The sequence below is a fragment of the Podarcis filfolensis genome (genome assembly GCF_964270895.1).
Source record: "Podarcis filfolensis genome assembly, chromosome: 10".
Classification (NCBI taxonomy): Eukaryota; Metazoa; Chordata; class Lepidosauria; order Squamata; family Lacertidae; genus Podarcis; species Podarcis filfolensis.
In genome coordinates, this window is record NC_139612.1 from 40,280,454 (window position 1) to 40,300,273 (window position 19,820).

The 19,820-nt window shown below is 40.0% G+C and overlaps 2 protein-coding genes across 7 annotated transcripts in view; one reads left to right on the plus strand and one right to left on the minus strand.

Annotated features, from left to right (window-relative positions):
* The window catches only part of LOC310743279 (uncharacterized protein), a 31,379-nt gene extending 27,687 nt beyond the window's left edge, over positions 1 to 3,692 (minus strand). For 2 of the 6 annotated variants that reach the window (XM_083573419.1, XM_083573415.1), the window contains exon 1: positions 972 to 1,843. Coding sequence is in view for 1 of the 6 variants with exons in the window: in XM_083573414.1 (XP_083429540.1) it covers positions 2,949 to 3,001 (53 nt within the window). In the remaining 5 variants the exon portion in view is untranslated. Of the gene's footprint in view, positions 1 to 971 lie in introns of all 6 variants that reach the window. The other 4 variants (XM_083573418.1, XM_083573416.1, XM_083573417.1 and 1 more) reach the window with 4 other exon arrangements.
* On the plus strand, positions 3,418 to 18,293 carry METAP2 (methionyl aminopeptidase 2; the record flags this gene model as incomplete). The annotated part of the gene is made up of 11 exons (XM_083573469.1): positions 3,418 to 3,580; positions 4,515 to 4,616; positions 8,421 to 8,486; positions 9,350 to 9,452; positions 13,021 to 13,182; positions 13,632 to 13,813; positions 13,895 to 13,989; positions 14,090 to 14,186; positions 14,515 to 14,618; positions 15,800 to 15,915; positions 17,127 to 18,293. The coding sequence occupies 11 exons, from the start codon at positions 3,418 to 3,420 to the stop codon at positions 17,377 to 17,379; spliced, it is 1,443 nt and encodes a 480-aa protein (XP_083429595.1). The 3' UTR covers positions 17,380 to 18,293.
* Between the last annotated feature and the right edge of the window lie 1,527 nt (positions 18,294 to 19,820).

Consider the following 19,820-nt stretch of genomic DNA (forward strand, 5'->3'; position numbering starts at 1 on the left):
AATTTATGGACCTAATAGATATCTAAAGCCATTTGCACATAACAAAACACATATTTTTATCAAAGTAATTGTTGAACTTATATTTTGGAAATGTACATACAGGGGTTTTTTCCTTTAAATTTTTTGGGGGCCCCCAAAAGAGTAGGGCCCTAAGCTATAGCTTGTTTAGCTTATAAGTAAATCCAGCACTGTCCATGAGTGAATGCAGCCCATAGGCTGAAAAAAGCTTCTCCATTCCTGATGTATAAGATTGCAGCCTTAACTGAACTAAGCCATACTATGTGCTATGCAGGTTTCAGGTTGCACCTAGGGCTTTGCACCTTGGGACAAGGAAGCAAATGCATTTCATGACATTTTGGCTGATGCAATTGAAGGTACTGCCCTTCTGCAGATTTTGGATTTTTTAAATAAAATAAACATTTTATATGTTTTAATGCTTTTAGATGTTTTTGAATGTTTATTTTTAATTGCATTGTTTTACCACTTTGGTGTTTGCTGCTCTGGACTCTTTTGGAAGAAAATGTCAAGATCAAATTTTAATAAATAATAATACCAGCAATAATTTATTGATTGCTCTAGTTTACAAAAGCTAACAATAAAGCCAGACTTAAGCTTTCATCTTCAGACACAATGTAAAAAGAGTTTCATTAAATTCAGAAAATACCTTTACAGGACATTTTATGTGATCATGTTGGTTATATTTATCAAATGTGGTTAATACGGCTTACTCCCTTTTTTCAGATCTCCGGCAGTCTTCCACCAGTATTTAGAAGGTTATCATTAATGCCATAGATATACAGGTATTTATGGACTGTTCTGATAAACTGAACAAACAAAATAATTCCCTGTTAAAACTCCTCCTTAATACAGGTTTAGATAATCCCTTGCTATCTGTCTCTGTTGTACTCTCTCTTTTCAAACCTCCCTTGTATGATTCTGTTTGTATATAGTCAATAAATCTTATAACGTACCTTAGAAGTCTTCCCACAGAGAGCAGATCTTGCTTGTCAGTAATGTAAAATGTAACAGTTAAAAGCTGTCTCTTTCAAAGTGAACAGAATAAAAGTTGCCTCTCTGTGGTCGCAGTCAGTCAACACAGTGTTGAAAAGCCCTGTTGCTTAGTTACCACATGGTGTGGATTATACTGAACCATACTTCCTTTCTGCAACCACTTCTAAGCTTCAAGCAGCAAGCTAGCCACTATTAAAGGTACTCATATGCGCACCAGCATAAGTAAATGGTTATTAGGATGCTTAACTGCTCCAGATGGCGGCTGATATTATTTCACTGAAAACGAAGCTTTTGCTTAGCTTCAGTGCTTTGTCACCATCATTAAGTGCCCTACCCTAGAAAAGAACCATGGAAGCTCAAGTTTGTTGACAGTGCTGGGAAACGTAACTCTGTGAGGGTAAGCTAACATTCCCAGGATTCCTTGGGGCTGCTTTAAATGTCCCACTTTTAACAAGCTATAGAGTAAGAACTTATTAAGATCCTGCTACATCAGGCCAAAGGCCCATTTAGTCCAGCATCCTGTTCCCTCCACGACCAACCAGATGCCTATGAGAAGTCCGCAAGCAGGACTGGATTGCCACTTGTGATTCCCAGCAACTGGTTGTTGGCATCCATCTGTCTCGGGAGACAAAGGAGTGCACCTTTGAGGGTATTCAGAGGAATACTGCCACTAACAGTGGAGAGAGAATAGAGCCATCGTATAGATATTAATAGTGTTATCCTCCATAAATTTGTCTAATAACCTTTTAGAGTCAACCAAGTTTATTAAGTAATCTTAATAAAATGGAAACGCTGGGAAACCTTCCATCTCAAATTAAAGTGAATGTATTAAGGGCTGTATTAAGGACTAGTACCCTTTTCGATTAAATTGTTCAATATTGCTTTTTAAAGAAAAACACATTGCCCCAAAACTGTAATATTCAACTGAAACTCTGAATCAAGGCTATTAAGTGGGGTAAGGGGAATGCAGCACTTCCATATAGTACCATACAGGGAAGGGCTTTTTATTCTGCCCCCTCAGTAATAAACATAAGCTGCTATAACTGTCCTTAGTAAATTCTCTTTTCCTGTCTTCCAGTTTTGGGGCCAATACATTTAAATTAACTGGGAAGATTTACAATAAAGGAAAGCCCTGCTTACTTTCCCTGCATTGTTATATACAGTATTGATCAATGAAAGAGGCCAGATCTGTCTCTCCCTCATCAACCAGAGCAGTTATTTTGCTCCAGTTGGCCATGGATGCATTCTGCACCTCCACCTCCCACAATTATTTTTCTGGCTGGTAACTATGGGCATTAATTTTTTTCTGGCATTAAAACACATTGGTGGGCATATAGCATTTGTTTGGCTTGAGAACAGCTTGATAGGCATTTGGCTGCAATGTTTTAATTTTATTAAAATTTAGTTATTTCATAACTGAAGTAGCTCCCCTGATCCAGCTCTAATAGCACACACATCCCCATTCACATCCAACAGATGTTAGTTATCATTCAATAAATGACAATACTCTCAGAATGAGCACTGACGGGTGCAGATGTGCATCTGTGGGTATCCCTTGCTGAATGAGGTAATTACAATAAAAAACAATAGAGAACTGACAACATACTAAAATAAAAAACAAAAACAATCTGTGGTGAACATCTTGTCAGGTTGGTATGCTCCTAGTCTATTTAGCCGAGTGTAGTTTACAGTATAGTATTTTTCAGGCGCATGTTGGGCCTATGATCCATCCTGTATCGAAATAGGAGTTAAGTCTCTTAAGCAACTTTTTTCAAAATCAGCATTTTAGATTAGTGATAGAAGCAGACAAATCCAGTCTTGTCGAATTTACGGTGCCATGTACACATCTGATGAAATGGGCTCTGGTCCAGGGACAATTTATGCCAGAATAAAATGTGCTGGGTTGCAGTCCCGCCAGTTTTAGATAAAAGGAAGACTCCCTCGCTGAACTCAACGGGGCTGCCTTTTGAACGGACAGACAAGCAGCCATAGGTTTGCACGGCTAGTCTTTTAAGGTGCCATGAAGCTCTCCACGTTAAGTTTTGCTGCAACCTACTGAGGGAAATTGGTTGCCGGGGGGGGGGAGGGGGGGAGAGAACCCACGTGGTGTGAAGAGAGGAGGCCCAGGCGACGGCAAGAGCTATGAGCCCGGCCCTAAACTGCACCTCCCACGGACAGCCTCTCAGACAACAACTCTCTCGCTCTTCCACAGCGCACGTGCTCGCTGCTCGTCCTCCCCCCCCCCCACGGGGTTCTTAGCCCTCCATCTTTCCCGACGTGCCCCAGGGCTGAGCCATAGAGTAGCTGGGGCTGGAGCGGCCTTCCCCCACTCTCGGTCTCTGGCTCTCTCTCGCTGGCGGCGGCTAGTCGTGGGAGAGGAGGCGGCGCGGCGGCGGCGGCTGCAACATGGCGGCCGTGGAGGAAAGGGGCAGCCCCGAGGAGGAGAAGCACCTGAACGGGGAGGTGCTGTTGGATCCCGAGGAGAGAGAAGGCGCGGCGGGGCCTGGCGCTGAAGAAGGAGCGAAGAAGAAGCGCAAGAAGAAGAAGAAGAGCAAAGGAGCCGCCGCGGGTAGGAGCTGGGCCGGGCAAGGCGATGGCGGGGCGGGGGGGGGGGCGGAGGCCGCGTCAGGGGCGAGCCATGGGTACAACTTCGGAGGAGGAGGAGCGGGAGCGAAGCCTCCTTGGCCCCTGAGACGTCCGGGGTGGGTCGGTGGGAGGACGAGCCCCTTTTGAGGGGAAAGAAGGACGTGACTGTCTCGTCGTTCCGTGGCGCCGCTGTGGGGAAATGTTCCCAGAGTCGGAGGGGTTTAGGGGGAAGCGATGGGGAGGGTCTGGGTGTTAGGCCGTCAAGCTCATGTTTTAAGCCTTTTATCACCATATATATATATATGATGATATATGAGACTGGAAATCGTTAAACTAGGGCGTGGGTCGTGTATGGCAAGGCGACCTCGCGTGTGAGATCTTCTGTGTCGGGGTGGTGACACGCTGCCGGGGTTTTCTTGGGAAGCAAGAGAGTGCTGGTATGCAGCTGTCAGGGTGCCTGGGAAGGGGGGGGGGAGTTAATCAACACTGCAGTCGGAAGATAACTTTTATGGTGGGAGCATGCACGAAATTCACATGTAATGGGAGATAGGGTCTTCGGCATGATGTATTTGCCGTCGGACACTCACTCGTATGGTATAGAAGGAGGACGATTGTAACTGCATGGTTTCCTTACAGGACTGAGAGTGTGTTTTAATTCTTAGAGACTGTTGCCGTTGCATAAGGCGGGGGTGGGGGGTGGATTTACATGCTTTCATTAGTACATGGTACCTGTCCTAAGGTCTAGGGAGAGAGATTTCAATTTATGGAATTGCTTGGAAGAAATTTATTATTTACCTGCAGTGATAATATAGGAATAGTCTTGTATAATTTAGAAAGTAGAGACACACAAAAGTATATTGTCTTTGTTTAGCTGGGTTTTGCATTATTGTTCAAACTACCTGCTTATTTGCAAACAGGACAAGAAACTGAGAGAGAATCTGAGTCAACACTTGATGAGGTGACAAAACAATTGGATAAACAAGCACTGGAGGAAAAGGAGAAAGAAGATGATGATGAAGGCAAGTATAATTTACCCTGTCCATGATATGTAAAATATTAATGTAAAAATATTTGTAGTTTGCTTTAGTTAAGGGATTACTGGAGTTGGGAAAGATATTTCATGCTGAAGCAGTTTTATGTAGGTTGTTGAAAGCGCTGCTGTATAAAAAGGCTATTATCAAATGTTTTGTTCATTGATTTTAAAAAGAGATCATATTATACTAAGTAATTATAACCTTGGAAAGAGCAACTCTTATCAGGGTAATTCAAGATGAGAGATAGGATCTATCCCAAGGGATGGCTGAGCACTGACTTTAACCTAGATCTCCTTTGTTCAGGTATAATAGGCTATCCACTGCAACACTGTGACTGTGTTATATATTGAAATTCCTGTCTGGGAATGGTAATAGAGAATATTGATAGATCTTTGGTTAATTTTATTGGTACATACATACATACATGCTTGAAAGTCACAGATATTGAATTCAATTTATGAAGCCATTTCTGATGAGCTTTTGTTCTAAACAAAATGCCAGTCTTTCTGTTCATTAAAAGAAATGAAATAAAATTCAGCTTAATTCTTAAAGTGACAATTTTACCTAGATTATTCTATAAATTATAAGTCATTTAAACTACAGAAAACAGGCTTTACTACTGTTGTCCTTGTATTATATCTACATTTTGAAAAGCCATATGATGAAGAAGATAGGAATGAAATATGAATGACAGCCAGAAGCCCTATTTTACATGCAAAGGGCTTTTTCTGGACCAAGAATAGGGGGCTGTATATAAGACATGGTGGTTAAGCTAACAATGTTTTCAATACACTTTGATGATTTTCTCCTAGAGACTTTGATGCGAGTTTATTTATCTAAAATAGACCAAACATTTCAGTTCAAGTTCTTTTGCAACACAATACCTATCCACATTAATTGGTTTTGAACAAGAACAACCGTTAATGTGTTATTCCTGTTGGGTGTTGGAATAGATGTCTGGGGCTCCCCACACTCACCCATTTAATAGCTTAAGTTCTAATTAACTGGATTGCTAGTGACCTGAGCTTCATATAATTCAGAAGAGATCCTAAATGTTAAGAGACTGTTACATGATGGTGCTTAACTCTAGGCTTCAAATCCCCATTCATCCATAAGACTCACTGGGTGACCTTGGTCAGCCACATGCCCCTAGTCTAATCTATCTCACATGATTTTTGTGGTGGTAAAATGGGGGGGGGGGACCATGTATGGCACCTTGATTGTCCTGTGGGGAAAGTTGTTTTAACAATCTAGTAATATAAATAAATAGGCAAAGCTTTTTTAAACCTAATAGCAAAAATATGTCTTGGACCAAATCAAGAACCTTTCAGACAGAATCTTCATTGCTGTCTGGTGTTTTGCATTAGGAATCAATTGTTCATGGTGGAAGCTAAGCATGTTACTTGGAATTAAGTTTTCATTCAGCTCCTAGGATTATAGCCTTGATTAGAGACAGTAGTTGTGACTCTGACAAAAGAATGGAAATAATGCAGCAGTCTTCAAGGACATGGCAGTCTAAACAGTTTGGCTTGCTGATTGGCAAATCTACTAGCACAGTACCGCAGAAGAAGCCTGTAATAAGTGAACAGCAGCCACTGTAGGACTGAATATTGCCAGAATCTGCAGTGGTTAGCATAGGGAACTGGAAAGTATTCCAGATTGGTAGATGAATGAACTGCATGCCAGAACTTTTTTTCTGATGTAGTGTAAATGGATTAAGCATAGTTCAAGGGCAAGAGGAATCTGATGCAGTTTTCATTAAAACGAGTAGCAGTGTTAAAGAGCATTGACTATTTAAAGAACAACTGTGTCTTTGTTTCAGAATGTGCTGTGACAGACTGAAATTATGCTTTAAAATGGGCTCTAGGTTTTTTATATACAAAAAAGTGTTTACAGTCTTTAATGCCCTAACTATATCTTTTTAGTAAAATAAAATTACGGTAATGTAAAACTTAAATAATGTGTGTCAGCCAGATCACTATCAAAGTGATAGTTTTTTATTTTAAAGCTTCAGAATTTTAAATAAAGAAGTGTGCATAGGTCAGTTACTGGAAACTAGTTACTGGCTAACTCTGCCTGAAGGATACTCTTTCTCTTTATGCTGCCTCTTACCTTTCCTCTCCATAGAACTACAGAAACAAAGGGTTCTTTCCAGGCAGCGGTCCTATCTTTTCATGCGCTTTATCTCTCTCTTTTTTTGTTGCCAGAAATGTACCTGCCAGCCAGAGGCCTTAGACTTCTCTGGTGGTAGCTGCTGTAAACTGAAGGGTGATGGAAGTGTGTGGCTAGAAGGAATAATCATTGACAGCGCTGAACAGCATATGATTTGCCCTTGTGAAGCCATGATTTTTATTGATTTCTCATGTGGCATTAATTAGTTCACTTTGAAAGTGGTTTTGTTATGAATGTTGTACCCAACTGTATGTGTGAAGCACTTACACAATACGTTTGAACTATTAATGCTGCTTAGCATCAGCGGGGGTTTTTTATTTAAAAATATGGTTTTGCTTTTATCTAATGTTGCCCTCTTATTCTTGCATTATTAGCAAATATTTAATTACTTTCAACAACCAGGAATTCCACTCAGGGAAGTGCATGGAATTCTCTCCAGAGAACAAATGGACTGGCAGAGGAGGGACAAATCACTTTACCCATCTTTCACCAGCTAGCTTGACTTCAGTATATGCCATGGAGAAAGCGAAGCTCCTTGCTTCTTAGCCAGCATAGAAAGACAGTAAACTAAACTAAAAATGTGGGGGAGGGGGATCCCAAAACAACCCACTGAGAATTAAGCATGTCTCGTGGGCATGGAATCCTGATTTATTTTTGTGGGGTAATGAAGTAATAGAGGAAATGAAATGGAGGGCATGACTGGTTGAAACACTGACCAGGAGCATGCCACATTGCAGTAGCTTGCTACAGATTCCACCTGTGCATACTAATTTCTATAATGTGTCTTGGTATGCTTCCAAAATTAAGCATACAACATGTAGTGACTAGTGTACATTTTAAACTCCAGATTTCTGGTGTCATAACGGGCATGTTGAAAGCTGCTGATGCCTTATTGAAATAGGAAAGACATCACAGTGAAGATGCTTGTGGTTACAGCCATGATTAAACTTTGTGTCTCAATCTGCACTTAAGGGTCTGGCAGTGTTCTTCTATTATTATTATTATTATTGCTGCTAATACTATTTATTACACAAAGAAATATATTTATTGGGGTGTACTCAGGTCATCACCACTCGTTTCACTGAATGATGTTAGCTATGGTTGTGTGTGTGTGTATGTGTGCATAAGGGATAGCTGCTGAGAAACCTTCATTGGTTACCAATTTCCTACTGCCAGTTTCAATGTTCTTGTGCTCACAAAGCCATAAACTATTTGGGCCTGAAGTACCACCTGATTCTTTATGCTCCACTTTGATCACTGAAGTCTTGTGATGAGGCACTTGGTGGTCTCATATACTCCTGAGGTTCAGCTGGTCTTTACCAGGCACTGAGCCTTTAGTGTAGCAAGCCCTGCTCTGTGGAACTCTTGCCAATAGAGGTTCAGCAGGAGTTATCCCTGCTTGTTCTTTGAAATCTTCACGTCCTGTGCAGGTGTGAAGTTGCATGCAGTTTGGGCGAGTCTAATCAGGCTGCTCTAATACGTAGCTTTGCTCTAGCCCTTTAGCCAAGCCTCTTAACTCGATTTTTTCCTCTCGCAACTATAGAATAATAATCTTAGGTAGTAGTGCTATTATCTGTAGTTATTGTTTATAAATTTGTAAATGTTTGTCTTCTGTAGATGGTGAAGGTGAAGGTGATGGTGCAGCAGGGAAGAAAAAGAAGAAGAAGAAAAAGAAGAAAGGACGTAGGTGTTTGTTACTATGGTTGTATCGTGCAAACTTTGTTTCTGCTTATGTCATGTTTATGGAGCTTACACATAATGCTACCTTATACATAGCAAGAACATTTGGTTGTCTTGCTCAGTATTGTCTACTGCAGGGGTAGGTAACCTTTGTCCTGCAGTCGGCACCCAGCTTGGCAAGTTGTAGCAAGTGAGCCTCCACAGCTTTATCTCCCAATTGCAAAGCTGTGATGTTCAGTGCTGTGAAGGGAAGATAAGGCTCTTTGCCTGCTCTTTATAGGCCAAGTGGGAAATGTGTTATCCCACCCCAGTGGTGGGGAACATTACTTTGTAAGACCCTTCATTTTAGCAGGTACATGGGGGAGGAAAGTGGTGTTGGTATACAGCTATAAGTTATAGTTGAAAAGAAGATTAAATCTCAAAACAACAACCATCCTCATGTATATATTTTATAGAGACCTGGGAGAGGAACTGACACCTGAAAGACTTTAGTACATATGTGCAGTCTTATATTTTTTATCACTGGAAGTGATTTCAGTGATTCACCAAGGACAGGTATGAGAATATAGATGCTGTCTTGGTAAACAGTGGTGTTTGAAGTGTATGCAAATATTTGAATTCTTAAAGAAATTGATTGCTATGCACAACCCAGGTTTTTTTGCTTAAAGTGACTCAGTGCTGCAACTGTAAAAGGCACTCAGAACTGGCAAAGTTATTTAAGGGTATCTTGGCATGTTTTCAGTTTTAGATGTGAGCCCAAGTAAGGCAATTTTTAAAAAAATTAAAAATTAAATGCTTTTGTATTGGAAATGATAGAACTATGCAGTGTATCGTAAGAGATTCAACTTTTGCATTTCACCCAACAGCTAAAGTCCAGACAGATCCTCCGTCTATTCCAATATGTGATTTGTTTACCACTGGAATATTTCCAAAAGGTGAAGAGTGTGAGTATCCACCAACACAAGATGGGTATGTATCTTGTTTAAAAAAATTAACATGCACAGCGTGGTACATTGACAAATTATTTTGTAGGCGTTTTGCCTGTTGTTCATAAGTCTCTGCCCCAAGAGCTGGGCTATTATATTTGCTCTACTGTTATCCGTTATTTGGAGGTGCTAATTGGAAGTAAGTGAATTTTAGAGTGTTCCTACCTGAAGATCTCTGTATATGTTTGTAACTGCATACTGTATTTTGTTGGCAGTTGATCTTGGGATGATGTAGTTATGCTTAATGAGTTGGGACTACTTTTATGTATGAATGGTAAATGCATGTAGCAGTGACTTTGCCAGCAAACTATATAGTACTTGAACATAGGCATAATCAACAAGGCCTGTGCTTGTTTATATACTATTAAATGTATATAGTTTTAATTCTCTTGTTTTTTAATTATTATTTTTCTATGTTTTTATTAATTTCTTTTTTAAAATCCGTAAGTTGCCTTGAGTCCCATTAGGGGAAAAGGGGAGGTATTAATAATAGTAATAACTATAATAATAATGCTTGTCATTCAAAAGTGACAATGTACCTGTGTATTTTATACTTCAAAACTATGTTCTGTTTAATTCTGTAGAGAACTACACTGCAGTCCTTAAAGCCTGCAGTAGGTTAATACTGTGTTCATTTATTCATTTTTGGTGGGAATACCGCCATGTTAAAAACTTTTGGAATGGAGTATTATCTATTATATCCACAATTACAGGCCAACCCCCTTTCTTCAAATCCTGCCTTAGCCCTACTATCTTTGGACATAGGCTTAGGCTCCACCCTGCACTTCAGAGAACTTGTAGGCTTCTTACTGACTGCAGCATGATTAGCGTTTGAGCATTTCACTAGACACAAGAGGGCAATTAAAGGCATAACAAATAGAGATACCTTCCTAGAAATGTGGACCCCTTTATGTTAATGACCAAAATCAAGACCTTGTTATACCAACCACTCAATATTCTCAGTGGAGAGGTTTCGTTAAGTAATATGTTTGAATGTTGAGTGTGTAAGTGTTTGTCTAGAGACAATGGATAAATCAAGCACCATTAGATGTGCTGCTGGATAAGTGCTTAGTGGTAATTGTATTAGTGTTTGTTTAAAAAAAGAGTAAAAAAATTAAAAAATAATAATACTGTAATGGAAGGGGGAAGGTTAGGAGAGCCTGCCTACACTCTGCACAGCTGCCTTGCAAAGTAGACCAGCAGTGTCCTCTAAACTATCTGGTAATTGCTGCCACCATCACTGAGTTTTTGCAGTTCTACAGTTGGATGCGAGCCCCCAGTGGGAGGGAATTCTGTGGTGTTCCATGAAATAATAAAAATCTAGAATTCTGAGTCAATGCTACCTCTGCCTTTCAGTCACATCATTCTGTTTACTCAGGACAATGGGGCTGGCATTTAACTGTCTCTTCCACCATGGAATTCACACTTTTGCCCTAGTAGCATATATACGCTCAGTGGTTAAGCATGTAGGAGATTACCCAAATCCTAAAGTTTGGCATAAACACCCTTCAGATCCCAGCAGTCAAATAATATGAAGCTTTATTAAGAATGGAAGAGGAAAAGGCAAATGGACAAATACTGAAAATAAAAGCTCTGTAGATCAAATCTACCTGTGCTGAGCTAGCAACAGACTGACTGCTTGGTCTACTTGTGAGTAGCATGGCTTTAGGTGGTCAGTTGCATGGTTTCCTGATGGTCACCGATGGAGGATAGGTGGTGATTGAATGGAGGAAACAAAGGACTGCATACCCAAGCCCATTGTAAGGACCCTCTTATGCTCATTGGTTTGAGTGGCACCTGGTTCTTTCTTGCTAGTTAGAGCACATGTCACGTTTTGGCAGGTAACTGGTATGGCACCTGGCCAGGAATAGGGGAGACAATGGTCACTCACAGAGGCAGGCATGAATGGTTATCACTGATGTAAATCACCACTGGAATTGCTCAGTCTTCCTGTCACAGAACCTTTCCCTTGGTTTGTGGATTCAGGACTGGACTGCATACCCATTTGCTTTGCTCAGACTTAATGGAGGGCAAGTGAGCAAGAGCTGTCCCCACAAATATCCTTTGGTCTTTCATTTGCCAAGTTCGCATATCTTAAGTCATGCAGTTGACAGGCTTCGCACCTTTCAAAAAAATATGTGATGGCACATGAAGGAATATGCTTTGTTAGTTTAGCCAGATGCTTTTCTACCCACAGGCCAACTTAAGCAGGTGGGCTGGACCACTGTTATATGATGTGAGGTGCAGGGCAGGGTGTGGCTTGGCCAAAATGGTCTGGTGGGTCAGAGGTTCTCCATCCCTGAGATAAGACATAAGACGTGATCTACACATGCAACAATGACGTGGTAGAACAGTGAAGTGGTAGAGTGGCTTGTATGATTTTCTGGACAGTAAGTGGGGTTGTACCACTTTTGAATGTCCCCATGTAGTTTTATTTATTTATTTTATTTCAGCAATTTGTATATTGCTTAATCACCATCATCTCTAAGTGGTGTAAATAAACCTGTGCAAGTAAAACGGCAAAACAAGGGAAGAAGTTATAGTCCAATTTGCTCTCTACTGGGCTAGTGTTCTGCATAGCCAAGAGCTTTTCATATGGAGGAAAGCGGGGAGCTCTGTGGTCTAAACCACTGAGCCTCTTGGGCTTGCTGATCATAAGGTCAGCATTTTGAATCCGTGCGACAGGCTGAGCTCCCGTTCCTTTGTCCCAGCTCCTGCCAACCTAGCTGTTCGAAAGCATACCACTGCGAGTAGGTAAATGGGTACTGCTGTGGCGGAAAGGTCAGTGGCATTTCTGTGCGCTCTGGCATTCATCACAGTGTTCTGTGCACCAGAAGTGGTTTAGTCATGCTGGCCACATGACCTGGAAAAGCTGTCTGCAGACAAATGCAGGCTCCCTCGGTCTGAAAGCAGATAAGTCCTGCCGACTATGGGGTGCGGCGCTCATAACTGTTGAGGAATCCTTTACCTTTACTTTTACCTATATGAAGCATTGTTTAAAAACATGATCCTTTCCACCTGCAGTCTAAAGTGGTACAGTCCACTATACCAGCTATTGCATGTGTGCAGGCCACATCTAGAATTCAAAGAACATGTGTAGAGGAGCTTTGGACACCTGCAGTTTTCCTTATCAGCAGGTCACTTGGCTGAACTCCTAAACCTGTTCCTTACATTCTCCCAAGTTGGAGTCAGGCTAGGTACCCAAGGTTTTTCGTGGTAGAAATGGTGCAATAATGATATTTCTCCTTCAATGAGTATTTTTTTTCTTTTACCAAAATCTTCACCTACCAGTTTCTGAAATCAGTGAGGTGTTTCGTGATGGCAGTAGAATTGGAAACAAACATTGATTTTGAACTACTCTGGGACTTGGTCAGAGTGGGCTAGCTAGAGTTTAATAACTTGAGTGATTGTGTATGTAATTTGAAGTTTACCTCTGTTAATCTAAAATATGTATATTAAAGTAGTAGTCCTGTTGAGTATACCTGTGTCATCTAGTTTGGATTACAAGCTAAAATGGCCAGTCTGACAATCCTTTTATCCCAATATTAAAGGCGAACTGCTGCTTGGAGAACAACAAGTGATGAAAAGAAAGCACTAGATCAAGCAAGTGAAGAGATCTGGAATGATTTCAGAGAGGCTGCTGAAGCACACAGACAAGTGAGAAAATACGTTATGAGCTGGATCAAACCTGGAATGACAATGATAGAAATCTGGTGAGAATAAAAGATCATAGGATCAAGGGAGGACTATACAAGGGTTCATCTCCATAAGTTTAATTGAATGTGCTGGACATAGAGATTAGGTGTGGGGCTTCCATATATCAGCCTAGTTCTCCATCAGTTCTGGTGACTGTTGGTGATGATTGTATATTTTTGTTTTTGTTTTTTCACAACTGCTTCTATGGACTATGAGGCTGGGGGACAAGCAGCTAACAGAATGTTGCTGCAAAGTTGTTCAACGAGTATGATACAGCTGGAGACATGGCACTTCCTCAGTTCTTATATTCTTGGGGCAGCAAATACCTCATATTCTAAGAACATTCCCAGTAATATGGATAGCAAAGGGAAGGAGGGGAATCGTTTGAATTTTTTTTAATGTAGCAACTAAATAAAGCTGCTGGAAAACAAATCCGTTCATGTAATAAAGACCTTTGCTTCCCTAGTGAAAAACTAGAAGACTGTTCACGGAAGTTGATAAAAGAGAATGGCTTAAATGCTGGGCTTGCATTTCCCACGGGATGTTCTCTGAATAACTGTGCAGCCCACTATACCCCTAACGCTGGAGATCCAACTGTATTGCAGTACGATGATATCTGCAAGATAGATTTTGGAACACATGTTAGTGGTGAGTTTTCTCTTGCTTACTCTGCAGTTTGATCATTTAGTTGAGTTCAGATTCTTTCATCTAATTTGTATCTAATTTCAGGTCGTATCATTGACTGTGCTTTTACTGTCACATTCAATCGAAAATATGACAGGCTGTTAGAAGCTGTAAAAGATGCAACTAATACTGGAATAAAGGTATACTCGCAAGGGGAAGTGTAACTTTATCTCTTACCTACATACTTTGTGAGAGGGAATTTTTATCTTCAATTTCAACCTGTCTTATGTGTGTGTATAGTGCGCTGGAATAGACGTTCGCCTTTGTGATGTTGGTGAGGCTATTCAAGAAGTTATGGAATCTTACGAAGTTGAAATTGATGGCAAAACATATCAAGGTAAATTTCCCCTATCTAGTACATGTGATAGTTTTGATTCAACGCTAAGGGAGAGAGCATGTGTGCATATGAAACCGACAGAGGCATTGCATTTGTAAGACTTGATTACTGTTGTTGCTCACAAGTAAAACATTTTGAGATCCATTAAACTTCTCAGAGGGTTTTGATTTTTGCATTTAATTGTGTTTTCGGGAATTTCATGTTGTCTTTTGGATTCCAAAAATTGAGAATAGCTTTTCTTAAAAATGAAATTGCTTATTTTAGAAAAGTTAACTGTACTATTTACTAATTGCATTGATTTTATAGTGTTTCGTATTTTATGTTACAGTGAAACCAATTCGCAATCTGAATGGACACTCTATTGGACCCTATAGGATACATGCAGGCAAAACTGTTCCCATTGTGAAAGGAGGAGAAGCAACAAGAATGGAAGTAAGCAAATAACTCTTACACTCTTACCATCTGTACACAGAAGTATAGAGCTCAATGGGCCTGTACTCCCACTGAAGAATATGCACCGTATTAGGCTGTTAATATTTGCAGTTTCACCTGGCCCTTGTTTGAAATTCTGTTTCCGTTCCCGTCCCCCTCAACTCATCAGTTTTTTAGTTTGTAGTACTAAATTACTTGAAACCCAGAAAGCATATGGCTACTGCTCACAACAGAATGTTGTAAATATGTGTGTAATACTTAACAGTTGGCGTTAGTTTTATTAAAATGAAAAATGAACGGTATGCCTAACAATCATTTTGTTCTTGCGAGTAATTCAAAATGTCCTATCCCCACAATTAAAATTTGTATTTAGAAGCCAATGAAGGTGTCATTAAAAAATAAAACATGGGGAGGTGAACTACCTGATTGGGAAAAGTGGAAAATCTGGCTGTTTAGTTAAGATGACAAAGGGCAGCAGGATTCATGCACTATCTGATAGTTATCACAACTGATCACAAGATCTTGCAAACTTCTTTCTTATTCTAATACATGCCACTCCAGAAATAGTTCAGAAGTCTTAAAATTTTATTCTGAAAATGCCCCACTTTTCCTATTCTTACCCACCAGGAGTAAGCTAACTGGAATACCATTGTCCCACTTGTTGGTGGCATTCTAAGTACTCTACTCTAGCTCCCAGGCATAACCTATTGCCCCAGAGAATGATTTGAAGGTATATGACTACTTTCTGTTGCTGAAGTGAAGAGGGTTTAACATTGTAAGCTGCCTGTATGGGTGGCCACCTTTGAACCAGGCTGAGTCTATAAATGAAATATAACACCCGAACAGCTATTCCTAGTACATGGGATTAAGCTATTCATTAAACCTGATTGGGCAGTGTCTAAGTAAGGAAGTATCACCCTGACAGTATTTGAAAATCTTTGATTTACAGGAAGTGAATAGATTGATTGTATTTCATGGGCATGCTGCCTGTACACCTGCTCTGTGGGGTATTATGTGTTGTCCTACATTTATAGTTCTGAGAAATTCCAGAGTTAGTCTCCTGTAGCAAAATAATATTGTGCCAGAACCCATGTTTTCAAATGCAAAGAAATAGTTCTTTGATTATTTCTCAGCATGGACTCCAGTATGCTTATCTAGTATATGTGTCTCTTTAATTTTAGGAGGGAGAAGTATATGCTATAGAAACCTTTGGCAGCACAGGAAAAGGTGTTGTTCATGATGATATGGAATGTTCTCATTATATGAAGAACTTTGATGTTGGACATGTGCCAATAAGGTTAGTCCTGCTTTTATTACAGTGGGTAAATGTCTCTTTGTCTGTACTATTGAAAGAAATATCGTTGCTAATTCACAACTTGAAAAGAATGGTAAGTAGACTGCTTATATACTATGGGTGCACAAATGAGACAAAACCCAACAATTTTTAGAGCTACTTGTCCTTAAAGTTACTTGATTTACTCGTGTGTGAGTGGACAGTAATTTACCACTGCTGAAACTCTTCCAGATGTTTTTGAACTAACAACTCCTATCAGCCTTAGCCAGCATGGCCAGTAGTCAGGGATAATCAGAGTTTAAGAACAGCTGGGGAACACCTGATTTGGGAAGAATGATTTAGCATGACATCCAAATACAGCCAATATTAGCAGCAGCTTTACATTACTGTGGTTTAATCATAGTGATTTCAAAAAACGCCTAGCATCTTAAATACTTTGAATCATGTTCTTTGAATCAGCAGTGGTAAATTAAGTGGCCCATGGGCTAGATCCAGCCCATCGTGGTGTTTGACGTAGCCTATCAGCCTCCTGATCAAATTACCTGCAGTGACAGGAATAACAACACTCATGACAACAAGGCAGCTTTCAGTCTTCTTGACTGTGTCTGAAGAAGTGTGCATGCACACGAAAGCTTATAGCAAGAACAAACTTAGTGGGTCTCTGATGCCACTGGACAATTTTTTTATATATTCTTGAATACCGTCATTAATAGCAGGCTGGATCACTCCAGAAACAGGAGTGTTCTGATCTGTTCCAATGGAAGGGCAGCACTAGGCTGGTAGGAGCAAGGGAGTTATTTTCCTTCCCATAGCAGTGCTGGACTTAGTGGAGAGGCTTTTTCCAGTGCTGCAATTGGAAGAAAAACCCCTTCTGTTCTTCTTAGCAAACAATAAATGCAACCCTCAGGCCCCACCACAGCTTTGTGCGTTCATTGTTACATGAAAGCAAAGACCACTCTCTCTGGAATGGTCTCCTCACCAGAAACAAGGTATGCAGCAGCAATGATGCGATTCTGGTGCATGCTGAACACTTTTTTTTGTTTACCGTGTCTTGTTGGCTACTAGTGCTATGCATTATGGAATTTTAAAGTATATTTTTACTGCTGCTTTACTGAACACAGCATGACTTACTCATGAGTAAACATGCATGGGATTGCACAGTATCTGCCTGATCAGCATTTCCTCCTGCTCATTCAGTGCACTCTTTCTTCTAGGCTTCCAAGAGCAAAACACTTGCTGAATGTTATCAACGAAAACTTTGGCACTCTTGCCTTCTGCCGCAGATGGCTAGATCGTCTGGGAGAAAGTAAATATCTAATGGCTCTGAAGAACCTGTGTGACTTGGGTATAGTGGATCCATACCCTCCCCTATGTGATATTAAAGGCTCATATACAGCACAGTTTGAGCATACCATATTATTGCGTCCAACATGCAAAGAAGTTGTCAGTAGAGGAGATGACTATTAAAACTTCAAGGCCATTACCTCACCTATGTACTCTGTTGGAACACATTATGCCAGAATAAATTTGCAGTCTGTTTTAACAGTGGACCCCATGTGATAACTTTCCATGTTCGGAAAGAGGAATTTAATCAAAGGCAAGTTCTCTCATGTATCTAACAAAAGGAAAAACAGCTTTTGAGGCCTCTAGAGTATTTCAGGTTACTTCTTAGTTTGGAATGAGTTATACATATTGTTTTAATATTTCTGAGAGAAGGCTTTTGAATATTTATATTACCATATTCCCTACTTGAATGCTTTGAATGACTACACCTGATTTCTGCGCCTAAGTCGTCTCTGGTATTGCCTTTTAACTTCCTGGAATCCATTTTGTAAAAAATAAAGACAGATTTATGGATCTAATACCAAATATGGTTTCTGAAAGTGTTAAAAGTGCTAGGCAGCAGGGCTCTGGGGGAAAAACCTGCCTTATTAAATCCTGTAGATGTATTCTTTCTCTGCTTACACCGGATATCAACACAAGGCATGGTCTACTTTTCTGAAGTTTTGTCTTATATAACATGAGTCTTGCCTTGCTTTAAGTCATAAAGTTACGTACTTTCGGGAATGTTATCTGCCCTCAGCTATGGTATACTGACCTATAGTGCATAGCTTGATAGGTTCTTTCTATGAATGGGGAATTGAAATTGGTCTTATTCTGCTCATTTTCCCCCATTCATTTATGATAAATCCACTAGCCAGCTTAAACATTATTTGATACTTCAGTTATGACACTTATTTAAATGACAATGCAAATATTCCATTTATCAGAACTCTGGATATTCTTCATTATGTTCAGAAACTGGATTATATTATTTTCCCATTACACTTGTTAAAACTAGTTTTATTTGAAATCTCTGCTAATAAAAGTTTGACACATTAGATGCTATTCTTCTGTACCCATGTAAGTGGCAGTAGGGTTGAGGCTAATCAAAGTATAACAGGACTCCCACATATTTTCTACAGAATTGTTTGACATTCTAGTTTGAGCCTAGAAAAGGTTTTAGCAGGCTGCATTTCTTCTGTACAAAGCAGCAGAAAAAGTCCAACTATTAAGTGGTACTAATCCGTATGCTTCATTGACCATTCATGCAGTAGGTTTTTGCAGACTGTTAGGATGTGCTTTGGAATTAAGGTATAGAAAACACAGTTCACGCTCAATAAGGTACTATCTGTATAAACAGTTGTTAGATTGACTCTGGGATTTGTCCTGTTTGCAATGCTGTTTATTTTATGACCTAGCATTGCTCAAATGCAATTGAGTTGGACCCCTCTGCCACCAAGTACTATTCACCTTGTCCGTGAGATTCCTTAGTTTTTATTAAATTATTGCATAAACGAAAGGTGGTTTTAGAAAATCATTTATTTTATCCAGAAAGCTACCTAAGGGTTTTCATTTTATTTTTAGGTAGCCTCTATGCAATAGTAGCTAGATGAGTATAAAGGAACATTTAATGGATTGAGCTTTATGTTGGGAAAAGCTAATGTACATTGAGGTAGAATAGAAGGGCAAATGTAAGGCTAAAACCATATATTAGATCCAGCCCATCAAGGTGTTTGACATAGCCCACCAACCCCCTATAGGCAGCAAGCTTCTTGAAGAAAACTAGCAGCAAAGCAGCTTGTAGGAAAAACAAAAAGCCAAAAGGGAAGAAAACCATCTAGTTGTCAGTAACGAGAATACAGTTCTGAACGATGCTACTGTTGTAACAGTCAAAGAAGCTGGGCAGAAAATTGGTGCCCATGCTCATTGAAAGATGTGTCCTGAGCGTCTGGACTGACAACATGTTTCATTGTCTGTCTGAAAGGCTTCAGATTCTGTGTTGCATAGGCACAGACCATGAAGACCTATGTATAATTATGAACAGGCCAACTCCTTATCAATACTTTTAAAATGCCTTTTGAGAAGCAGAGAGGTCCCTGCATTGCAGAATCAATTATACTACAAAAGTATTAATATTTAGTATGTATAATTTTTGGCATGGAGTTACTTGAGTGCTTTGGTTGTTCTATAAAGAATGGTGTTTTGCTTAGGTATCGACTGGAAGTTTAAATAAAAAACCAATAGCTGATGGGCTGTTTTAAAATGATACATTTTCAAAACTGAATAGGGTAAGGAAGTCCTTCCCCCCCCCAGGCCACTTGCAGAGAAGGAAATGCTTCACTTGCTGGATTTCTGTTTATGTAGCTCTTAAAGGCACTGAAACTGCAGCCACAACATTAAAACCCTCTTAACTGAACTACTATCTCTCAGGGTACAGGCCAAGATAGAGTTAGATCAGTCTTGCCACAGTAGTCCATTGAAAATGTAACTGATTCTTATTAAATCTGAAATAGCTTAGAATTGCCATTTTTTCTTGCTCATCTTTAACCCTTTTCCTCTGCTTTTGGTGGAACCTTGCCTGTTTT